Source organism: Arachis stenosperma, chromosome 6 (assembly GCF_014773155.1).
Source record: "Arachis stenosperma cultivar V10309 chromosome 6, arast.V10309.gnm1.PFL2, whole genome shotgun sequence".
Lineage (NCBI taxonomy): Eukaryota > Viridiplantae > Streptophyta > Magnoliopsida > Fabales > Fabaceae > Arachis > Arachis stenosperma.
The window spans coordinates 89,632,032-89,643,391 of NC_080382.1; the positions used below are offsets into that span (position 1 = coordinate 89,632,032).

The 11,360-nt window shown below is 39.2% G+C and overlaps 1 protein-coding gene across 1 annotated transcript; it reads right to left on the reverse strand.

The window, feature by feature from the left end:
• Positions 1–539: 539 nt before the first annotated feature.
• Positions 540–2,558, reverse strand: LOC130934269 (uncharacterized). The gene is made up of 3 exons (XM_057863856.1): positions 1,938–2,558; positions 1,513–1,844; positions 540–1,368 (listed from the first exon to the last, which is right to left on the reverse strand). Exons 1-3 carry the CDS (start codon positions 2,556–2,558, stop codon positions 540–542), a joined length of 1,782 nt encoding a protein of 593 aa, XP_057719839.1.
• Positions 2,559–11,360: the final 8,802 nt, after the last annotated feature.

Sequence of the window (11,360 nt, forward strand, 5' to 3'; positions counted from 1 at the left end):
GAATCACTCCTCAACTTAGCTCTTTGGTGTTTTGAAAAGTTAGGAGGGTAAATCTTAGCAACCAAGTTGTTCGCCATAGGGTAAAACCAAGGAAAATTATCCGTAACAGCATGCAAACTATCCAAAGGGAATGAGTCATTAATCGGAAATGGGTCATATTTAAGATTTTCAAGGAGGCTTAGATGGTCTGCAACTAGATTCTGTGACCCACTTCGATCCCTAATCTCAATGTCAAATTCTTGTAAGAACAAGATCCAACGTATGAGCATAGGTTTCGACTCATTCTTTGTCAACAAATACTTTAAAGCTGCATGATCCGTGTATACCACTATCTTAGAGCTTAGCAAGTAAGATCGAAATTTATCTAAAGCATGAACAATGGCTAAAAGCACTTTCTCGGTAGTGGTATAGTTGGATTGTGACGCATCCAATGTCTTTGAGGAGTAAGCAATGATGTAAGAGAGTTTACCATCGCACTGTGCAAGCACGGCACCTACGGCATGATTGGACGCATCGCACATGATCTCGAACGGTTGCATTCAATCAGGGCCTCTCACAATCGGTGCTATGGTAAGAGCTCTCTTCAACTCCTCAAATGCTTTCGCACAAGCACTATCAAACTCAAAGTCCACGTTCTTTTGGAGAATGTGCGACAATGACAATGCAATCTTGCTGAAATTCTTGATAAAGCTCCTATAGAATCCTGCATGCCCCAAAAAGGAATGGACCTCCCTCACAGATGAGGGGTGAGATAAACTGGTAATGACATTAACCTTGGCAGGGTCCACAAAAATGCCCTTGTCAGAAACTACGTGTCCTAACACTATGCCTTGTCTTACCATGAAATGGCACTTTTCAAAATTTAGAACAAGGTTAGTGTCAACACACCTTGCTAGGACCTTGGCCAAGTTCTCTAAACAACTATCAAATGAAGTTCCATGCACACTAAAGTCATCCATAAAGACTTCCAGACAACTCTCTATAAGATCGGAAAAGACACTTGTCCTGTACCGCTGAAAAGTGGCGGGTGCATTGCATAGCCCAAATGGCATCCTTTTGTAAGCAAAGGTGCCAAAGGGGCAAGTAAATGTGGTCTTTTCCTGATCTTCAGGAGCAATGTGAATTTGGAAGTATCCAGTAAAACTATCAAGAAAGCAATAATGGGATTTACCCGCAAGTCGGTCCAACATTTGGTCAATGAATGGCAAAGAGTAATGGTCTTTTCTCGTTGCAACATTCAACCTCCTATAATCGATGCACACTCGCCAAGCATTTTGTACTCTTGTGGTGACCACTTCACCATCTTCCTTCTTGACGGCGGTGATGCCCGATTTCTTTGGGACAACTTGGATCGGACTCACCCATTCACTGTCAGAAATCGGGTGTATAATACCCGCATCAAGTAGCCTCGTGACTTCTTTTTTCACCACATCAAGGATAGTTGGGTTGAGTCTTCTTTGGGATTGTCTAATCAGCCGAGCTCCTTCTTAGAGAAAGATACGATGCATGCACATATGTGAATCGATTCCCACAATGTCACCCAAGCTCCAACCGATTGCTTTCTTGTGCTTCCTTAGGACATCTAGGAGCTTCTCCTCTTCTTGGCTAGAGAGCTTACTAGCAATAATAACCATAAACTTTTGATTGTCCCCAAGGAATGCATACTTCAAATGAGATGAAAGAGGCTTCAATTCACTTTTTACCTCCAATTGGGGTTCTTTTTCACCAAGCTCATGGGATTCATTCTCAATAACTTCCCCTTGTTCACCCTCTTGATCATCCTTCTCCTCAACAATAGAGTAGCATAGCTCATTGTGATCTTCGCTTTGCACTTCCGCTACTACCTCATCAATTATATCACATCAGAGAACGGAATGATCTTCGGGTTGGTGTTTCATGGCTTCCTCCAAGTTGAACTTGATTGTCTTTTCTACAACCTCAAAAGAATATGTGCCAGTGAAGGCATCCAACTTGAATTTAGAGGTCTTCAAGAAGGGTCTACCAAGTAGAACGGAGGAGGAACTTCTACCCTCTGTTGGTGGCATTTCAAGAATATAGAAGTCGACCGAAAATACCAAATTCTTGATTGCCACAAGTACATCTTTGGCTATACCCATCACGGTAATCACACTCTTGTCGGCTAAGGAAAACCTTGTAGCCGACCTTTTCAAAGGAGCCAAATTCAACCTTGCAAACACTGAGAATGGCATGATGCTCATACAAGCTCCTAAATCGCACATACAGTCATGAAAAACAACTCCACCAATACGACAACAAACCAAACAATGTCCAGGATCACCAAACTTTTCAAGAATAGGCTTCATCAATGCAGAAATAGAACTACCCAATGTCAATGTCTCCAACTCACCTATCCTATCCTTGTGTGTGCACAAGTCTTTTAAAAATTTTGCATACTTCGAAATTTGTTGAATGACGTCAAGGAGTGGGATGGTTACCTCAACTTTCTTGAATACTTGAAGCATGTTCAAATCAAACTCCGGAGCTTTCTTGGCTTTCTTTATCATCGAAGGAAACGGAATAGAAATGGATTTATCCATTGTAGTTTTTCTCTTAGGCTCCTTGAGGCTCACTTCTTCCTCTTATTGCTTTGTGCTCGTCTTCTTCTCTTCATGTGGAGCTTCAACAATCACTTCCTCCTCATGAATGTCTTCCAAGGCCCTAGGAGGTATCTCCTCCAATGTAGTCCCCGACCGTAGTGTAATGGCATTGAGTGCACCTTTTGGGTTTGGAAGGGGTTGGGATGGAAGGTTAGAAGAGCTTAAGGGTTGGTTGGTGTTGTTGGAAGAGCGTGAAGCCAATCTTGAGATCATCTCGGTGAGGTTGGCTAATTGAGAACTCATGCTACCACATTGAGCGTTTATGGCACTAAATTGAGCCTTTTTATTCTCTTTATTTTTCTCCACAATAACTCTAAGCTCATCGACTTGGTTGGTAGAAGAAGAAGAGGCTTGGTTGGTTTGGTGTCTTTGATGTGGTGCTTGGTATTTAGGGTAGTTGTTTTGGTTATTTTGGTTGGCTTGATGGTTGTTGTTATTATCGTGTTGGGATGAAGAATGGTAGTTATTGTTGTGGTGAGAAGAAGAGTTGTTCCATCTTTGATTTTGATGATTCCCTTGTGCATTATCTCTCCACCCTTGATTGGAGTTATTGCCATGAGAGTAGTTGTTGTGGCCTTGGTTTTGGTAGGATGGATGATTGTTATAGTTCACATTGGCTATGGCTAGGGTGTACTCCTCTTGAATTTGGTGGCATTGATCGGTGTAATGTATGGTGCTAGAACACAAGCCACATATTCTAGGATGCCCTTCAATTTGAGGAACATGAGGTGAAGCTTGAACGACTTGGATGGAATAGAATGCCTTTTACTCCTTATGCATTTCGGTGAGAATGGTAGTCATATCCCCAAGTACTTTGGTCAAACTTGTTTCGGAAGGGGATGCTTCCGTCACACCCTTGAGGGGGTTGCTCCTCACCCTTACGTGTTGTGTAGCATTGGCAACATTATTTATCAAGCTCCATGCTTCCGCCTCCGTCTTGTTTTTGGAAAGGGAACCAGCACTAGAAGCAGTAAGTAGTCTTCTATCTTCTGCACAAAGACCTCCGGTAAAGTAACTTATGAGCAAGTGAGTGTTCAACCCATGGTGGGGGCAAGTCTCTAATAACCTCTTGAATCGACTCTAATACTCATACAAGGTCTCTTATCTCTCTGTATTATACCCGAGATCTCCTTCCGGATGTAGTCGGTCTTTTCTGGTGAGAAGAACTTGTCTAAAAACTCTCTTCTCAATGAATCCCAATTCGTCACTACCTCATCCGGTTGGGAATAATACCACTCCTTCGCTTGCCCTTCAAGGGAGAAAGGGAAGGAAAGACCATGATGGCAATATCATCGGCCCCATGTCTTCGAGCCGTGGCACAAGCTACTTGAAAATCTCTTAGATGTCTGATGGGGTCTTGACCCGGAAGCCCATGATACTTAGGAAACAAGTTGATCAAGCAATTATTCAATTCAAAGTTCGAGTCAAGATTTGGGAACCTTGTTTGCAATGGTGGAAGAATGAGGTCCGGCACGCCTTGTTCATGCAAAGTAATTCTACGTGGCTCTGCTATGTGAGGTTCACCTGTGGAATGCGAAGATGTAACAGTAGCACCAACAGAAGAATAGGAAGTAGCGGACTCCAAGTCGCTCTCGGACCTGTCAAGTGATTCGGTATGCTCTCAAGTGAGGCTGAAGTACTAGTGGTATAGTCCAACCGATGCCTAGCTTGCTGAGTGCATAACAAAGTCCTTTCAATTTCTAAATCAAGCTCAGCTAAGCTAGCATTTGGTTGGGACCGAGTCATCAAACTTGAGAGTCATAGCTCATAAACACAAGAAATCTAAAATAAGAACAAAATATAGAAAGCAAATAAACTATCTACACTATTTACATATTCACATAACCAATGCTAAGGCAAATGTTGCAACCATTCCCCGGCAACGGCGCCAAAAATTTGATGCGCCAAGGATCAATACCGGTTAGGAATTTCACATAAAATGATTCCGTTGATAGTATAGTTCCCAACCGATGTCCAATCCTCGGATCAAATTTAGAAAGAGGGATTTGGTTGTCACAAGTACAACCCCAATACAAATAAACCAAAGTATTCAACCTCGGGTCGTCTCACGAAGAATGGGCAAACATTGCATTAACATTGGTTAGAAATCCGGGGTTGTAAATCATGATCACAAAGCTAAACTACTAAACTTATCATGCAAGGAAACTTAAAATGCAAGAAACTAAATCAAGTAACCAAGTCAAGAGAGCATATAATCTACTTCTACTTAGAATTAAGCAATGAATTAAGGCTAGAACTAAACAAGTGAGATTTGGAATTTGAAGTATGAATAATAAAAGAAACTCTTGGCTAAGCATGGGAATTGGGGTCTCCATCCTTTTCTACAACCATAATTTGCTAATTATGATGCTGCTACAAAAAATACCATCTGATTTCAAAGTGGCACGATCTAATTCAAAAATTTCACCCAATTGAGCACGTCTAGCATATTTTTTCACAGTAGCGGGATCACTATAACTGACTCCGTTGAGTTCGCCACCATAGAACTCAATAGTTACACCTACTTGTTCAACACTATACTTCGACTCTGCTCTTCGAAAAGGAACATCGGCTCTAACACTCACTAAGTCTACCTCCAAGAACCTTAAGTACATAACATCTACTCCTACGTTTGAGGTACGTCAAGTGGCTTGATCAACTTCAACCCATAAGTCCCAAACAATCTACTAATTAGATTAGTAGTGGGTTCGTGTCAATGGGTATCAACTTGATCACTAAAGGTTCTCCAATCAACAATCCAATGAGACCCAATGACTTAAGGTCACCCAATTCTCATAGCCTAGACCAAAAGTAAAGAGAACTACTCCATAATCAAAGGAAACATTTCATCAAACACATGGAATACACTAACAAAAGACATATTCAATTTGCAATTAAATTGGAAATTATGAGGACCCATTAACAATTATCTATAAAGAACAACTCAAATAACACTAGTGACCATAGAAAACATCAATGCACTCATAGAAATCAAGATCCATAATATTCGTGAAATGGGTAGAAAATTGGAAAATAACAAGATGACATAATTCAACACAAGATCTAAGCAAAATTATAATAGAGAATTCAAATTAAGTAATCATAATTATCAATTAATAAAATCCAATCCAGAAATTCAACAATGGGAAATAAAAATCAAACTTGATCTAGAGAGGAATAAAGGTTTCTCTCCCTAGAACAACAAGAACCAAAAACTATCAAAAAGTGTCTAAGTGTGTAATGAGTGATCCCCCCTTTCCCCTACAGTCCTTGGGTCTTTTTCCTTCAGAGTGTGCTTGGAATTGGGCCTGGAAAGCCTCAAAAATTGCCAGCCACGATTTCTTTAATGAGGTCACGTGCTGGTCACGACGCGTACGCGCCAAGAGCGCGTGCGCGTCGATGGGCTTCTCAATACACGCGTAAGCGCATGGTGCGCGCGCGCCGGTTCCCATCAGCACGCATCCACGCGTACGCGCAAGGTGCGTGTGCACATCGATGCGTAAACTTCAAAGCTCCAAATCTCCATGTTTCCTCACTTGTGCATGCTTCCTTTCCATCTTCTAGACCAATCCTGCCCTGTAAACTCTGAAATCATTTGACAAACGTTTCACGGCATCGAGTGATAATAGAAGAGATCAAAATATGGCAAATCGGGTCAAATAAGCATGTTTTCAATCACAAGGCAAAATAAGGACGGAAACACAAAACCATGCATTTTATGTGGATATGTGTGGAAAGCATTGACAAAATCTCCTCAAATAAACACAAGATAAACCATAAAATTAGAGTTTAACATGCACCGGGTCATCCACGTAATACCTCAGGTGAGTGATCGTCGATCCCACGAGGATTTTTGGACTGAGCAAGTAATGGTTGTCTGGTTGGACATAGTCAGGCGAATCAACAAGGGATTTGATGAGTGCTATTCACATAAACAATAAATAAGCAAGTAAAGAAAGTAATAAACAGGGTTGGTATGAAAACGTTATAAGAAAGCAGTTAAGGCTTCGGAGATGTTTATCTTTCCAGATTAAAATTTCTTACAAAATATTTTAACAATGGATGATTCATTCTATGGAAAACTGTAGATGGCTAAACCCTAATCTCTAAGTGATTTAGCCTCCTATAACCTTCATTAACCGCCACCCTCGTAGTCACTTAATTCCGATTAAAGGATGAAGTTCAGAAAACTAGTTTAACGCCACAAAAACCCTAATTACCCAAGACTAATAGGATTATATGTCACATAACCCAATTAGCTCATGCAATTAGCGATTTAAGAGGAATTTGCTTTTAAGCTGTGGTTCAAGAGAGATAACTCTCTCGAGAATCACAAGAACTTATGTAGAAAAGGGTCATTCTCTCGATTCACCCAGTTCATAAGATTAAGAACAAAAACAATCCTTAGAATTGAATCAAAACATTAATTAAGATAGAAGAATAATAGTTCTAATCCATAAAAATAAACAGAGCTCCTAACCTTAACCAAGAGAGGTTTAGTTGCTCATACTTACAGAGAAAACACAATTGCTGTCTAATGATGCTTGATGCCCTAGAAAGGGTATATCTTATTCCTTAAATACTAACCTAATAATAAATGCTAGACCTAAAAAGATATTGTTTGTAAATAAAAATTACAAAAAGAAAATAAAATAAGACTAAGGAGTGCTAGATCCACTTGGAAGCCCAAAGAGAAGTGACTTCAGCTTGCTGTTGGTCTGAAATGGCAGCTTGAGCGTAAAATGCCCTAGGGGGAGTAAAACTCATGTATGCTGAGGTCCTCTGTTGGTGCTAAATGTCAGCTGGGTGATAAACCACTATTTTATGGTTTATTTTGTATTGAATTGAGTGGATTCTATCCATTATTCTCACACTTATGCATATATTTCGCATGTTTTACATTTTCCTTCCTGATTTTGTGCTATGATTGAAAACATGCTTCTTTGGCCTTAAATTTTCTAATTTTAATCCTCTTCTATTACCATTCGATGCTGTGATATGTGTGTTAAGTGATTTCAGGTTTTTCAGGGCAGGAATGGCTTAGAGGATGGAAAAGAAGCATGCAAAGCTAGGAAGAACACAAGGAATTGAAGTTTTAAGAAGCAGGCAGCAATGTGCATGCATGGGCAACTCGTACGCGTGACAAGTGCAGCAGGCAAGCGATGCGTATGCGTGGATGATGCGTACGCATGATCAGGAATTTGTTAAAGCAATGTGGTGCACAAAATTGTGATCTCAATGGCACCAACAACTTGGTACGCACAATTGTAACATCACTCTTTTTCACAACTTTGCACAACTAACCAGCAAGTGCACTGGGTCGTCCAAGTAATAAACCTTATGTGAGTAAGGGTCGATCCCACGGAGATTGTCGGCTTGAAGCAAGCTATGGTCAGCTTGTAAATCTCAGTCAGGCGGATTCAAATGGTTATGGAGTTTTAATAACGTAAAAGATAAATAAAACATAAAATAAAGATAGGGATACTTATGTAATTCATTGGTGGGAATTTTAGATAAGTGTATGGAGATGCCTCATTCCTTTTGAATCTCTACTTTCCTACTGCCTTCATCTAATCCTTCGTACTCCTCTCTATGGCAAGCTGTATGTAGGGGGATCACCGTTGTCAATGGCTACCGTCCATCCTCTCAGTGAAAATGGTCCAACTACGGGTTACGTAGGGCTAATCATCTGTCGATTCTCGATCGTGTAGGAATAGGATTTACTATCCTTTTGCGTCAGTCACCATGCCCCATAGTCGTGAGTTTGAAGCTCGTCACAGTCATTCCATCCCAGATACCTACTCGGAATACCACAGACAAGGTTTAGACTTTTAGGATCTCAAGAATGCTGCCAATGGATTCTAGCTTATATCACGAAGACTCTGATCTCACAGAATTGAAGGCTCTGTTGTCAAGAGAGGCAATCAAATGCATGAACCAGGAATCCAAGAGATACACATTCAAGCTTGTTTCATGTAGAACAGAAGTGGTTGTCAATCACGCGTTCATGAGTGAGAATGGTGATGAGTGTCACATAATCATCACATTCGTCATGTTTTTGTGTGCGAATGAATATCTTAGAATAAGAATAAGCATGGATTGAATAGAAGAACAATAGTACTTTGCATTAATACTCGAGGAACAGCAGAGCTCCACACCTTAATCTATGGTGTGTAGAAACTCCACCGTTGAAAATACATAAGAACAAGGTCTAGGCATCGCCGAATGGTCAGCCTCCCCTAATGGCATATGAATTCAAAATTAGTGAAAAAGACCCCTAGTACAATAGTAAAGAGTTCTATTTATACTAAACTAGTTACTAGGGTTATAGAATTAAGTAAATGATGCAGAAATCTACTTCCGGGCCCACTTGGTATGTGCTTGGGCTGAGCATTGAAGCTTTCACGTGTAGAGGTCTTCCTTGGAGTTGAACGCCAGTTTGTAACTTGTTTCTGGCGTTTGACTCTGCTTTGCAACTTGTTTCTGGCGTTTAACGCCAGAATAGGGCAGAAAGCTAGCGTTAAACGCCAGGTTTCGTCGTCTAAACTCAGGCAAAGTATGGATTATTATATATTTCTGGAAAGCCCTGGATGTCTACTTTCCAACGCAGTTAAGAGCGCGCCCTTTGGATTTCTGTAGCTCCAAAAATTCCATTTCGAGTGCAGGGAGGTCAGAATCCAACAACATCAGTAGTCCTTTGTCAGCCTCTGAATAAGATTTTTGCTCAGGTTCCTCAATTTCACCCAGAAAATACCTGAAATCACAGAAAAATACACAAACTCATAGTAAAGTCCAGAAATGTGAATTTTGCTTAAAAACTAATAAAAATATACTAAAAACTAACTAAATCATACTAAAAACTATGTAAAAACAATGCCAAAAAGTGTATAAATTATCCGCTCATCACAATGCGTACGCGTGGGAAATGCATACGCGTGACAAAGCATCACGTGCTGCAAATACAGAAAATACCGGGGGCGATTTCTGGGCTGGTTTTGACCTAGTTTCGGGCCCAAAAATACTGATTAGAGGCTGCAAAGTGAGGCTAGAGGGGAATCAATCATTCACACATTCATTCATACTCATTAGGTTTTAGATGTAGTTTTCTAGAGAGAGATAGGCTCTCACATCTCTCTAGGTTTTAAGGTCTTTTTTAGTTTTAGTTCTTCTCAAATTCATATTTCTACCTTGCTTTAATTTAGTTTTTCTTCTACTTTTATTTGTTCTAGTACTTTAGTTCATCTACTTCTCTTATTGATTTCTCTATTTTTCCAATTTAGTTTATGAACACTTTATGTTAGATTCAATTTCCTTTTAATGCAATTTGAGGTATTTCAAGTTTATTGCTTGTTTCTTCATTTGTTGTTATTGATTCCTTGCAATTGTTGGTCTTGGATTTTACATTCTCTTATTACTTTTCTATTCTTTTAATTTGTGCCTTCCAAGTATTTGATAAAATGCTTGGGTGGATTTTAATTTAGATTTTTATGTTCTTAACTTGGATTGATCAATTAGAGACTTTTGAGTTATCAAAACTCTTTTGTTGAATGGTAATTGAAGATTGCCGTTTAGCTTGAACTTCACTAAATCTAGTCTCTCACTATGAGTTGACTAGGCCTTGTGAACTCAAGTTAATTGTATATACTTGACCTTCCTCCATTGGTTAGAGATTGATAAATCACTATTTTATGGTTTATCTTGTGCTAAATTGAGTGGACTTTGTCAATCTTTCATACACTTATTTATATAAAATGCATGGTTTTACATGTTCCTTCCTAAATTGGTGCTATGATTGAAAACATGCCTCTTTGACTTTAAATTTGCTATTTTTAATCCTCTGTCATCCATTCACATTCCCTTAGTTTTAGTTTTTAGTTTGAATTTGAGAGAGAAGAACACTACTTCTCTTAGGGTTCTTAGATTTTAGTTTTATGCTTTTGGATTGGATATTGAGAGAGCTACGTCTACCTTTGATTGATATCTTCATCTTTCTAGTTTGCTTTTCCATTAACTTACTCTTTTGTTTTCCATTTAATTTGTTCATGATCATATATGGATATTGTTCATTTTGGGATTTATTAATATAATGAACAATTTTTACACTTAATTCCATTTGTTGTTTGAATTCCTTGTTGGAATACTCAAGAGTAAATTTGTAATTGGGAGTTGCTACTAACTCACTTTTCACTGACTCTAATCCTTCCTTAGGAAGGGATCAGGACTTGTGAACCAGAGTTAGTGTCACCCACTTAACCTTCCTTTGCAACTGCAAGAAGATAACTGAGTGGAAGCAATAACCTTTACTATTGCACTTGGGAAAAGACAACAAGGATAGAAACTCCAATTAATCTTCTCCTAGCCAAGGCCTTTTATTCTAAATACATAACATCTCATGTTATCTGCTCCTTGCATTAATTCCTAATTATTTATTTTTCCGTTTTCCAATCCTAAAATTTCTCAGAAAATTTCTGACACTCTTTTGTCAACTCTTTGGGAAATGACCTGGGAACTTTGGCCCCAGTTAATTGATTCTAAATTGTGACAACTCTTTTTAAATTGATAAGTGGAATTTTCGTCGATTAAGAACTGTAGTTGCAATGCTATTTTCATTAAAAATTCTTAATCGGCATTTTTCCACCCTTAGAGGTTAACTAAGTGAGAGCAATTTGCAATTACCATCACAATTGACAATGATAATGAGGATAGAAATTCCGATTCTCAACCCTTGCTAGGACTTTTCTT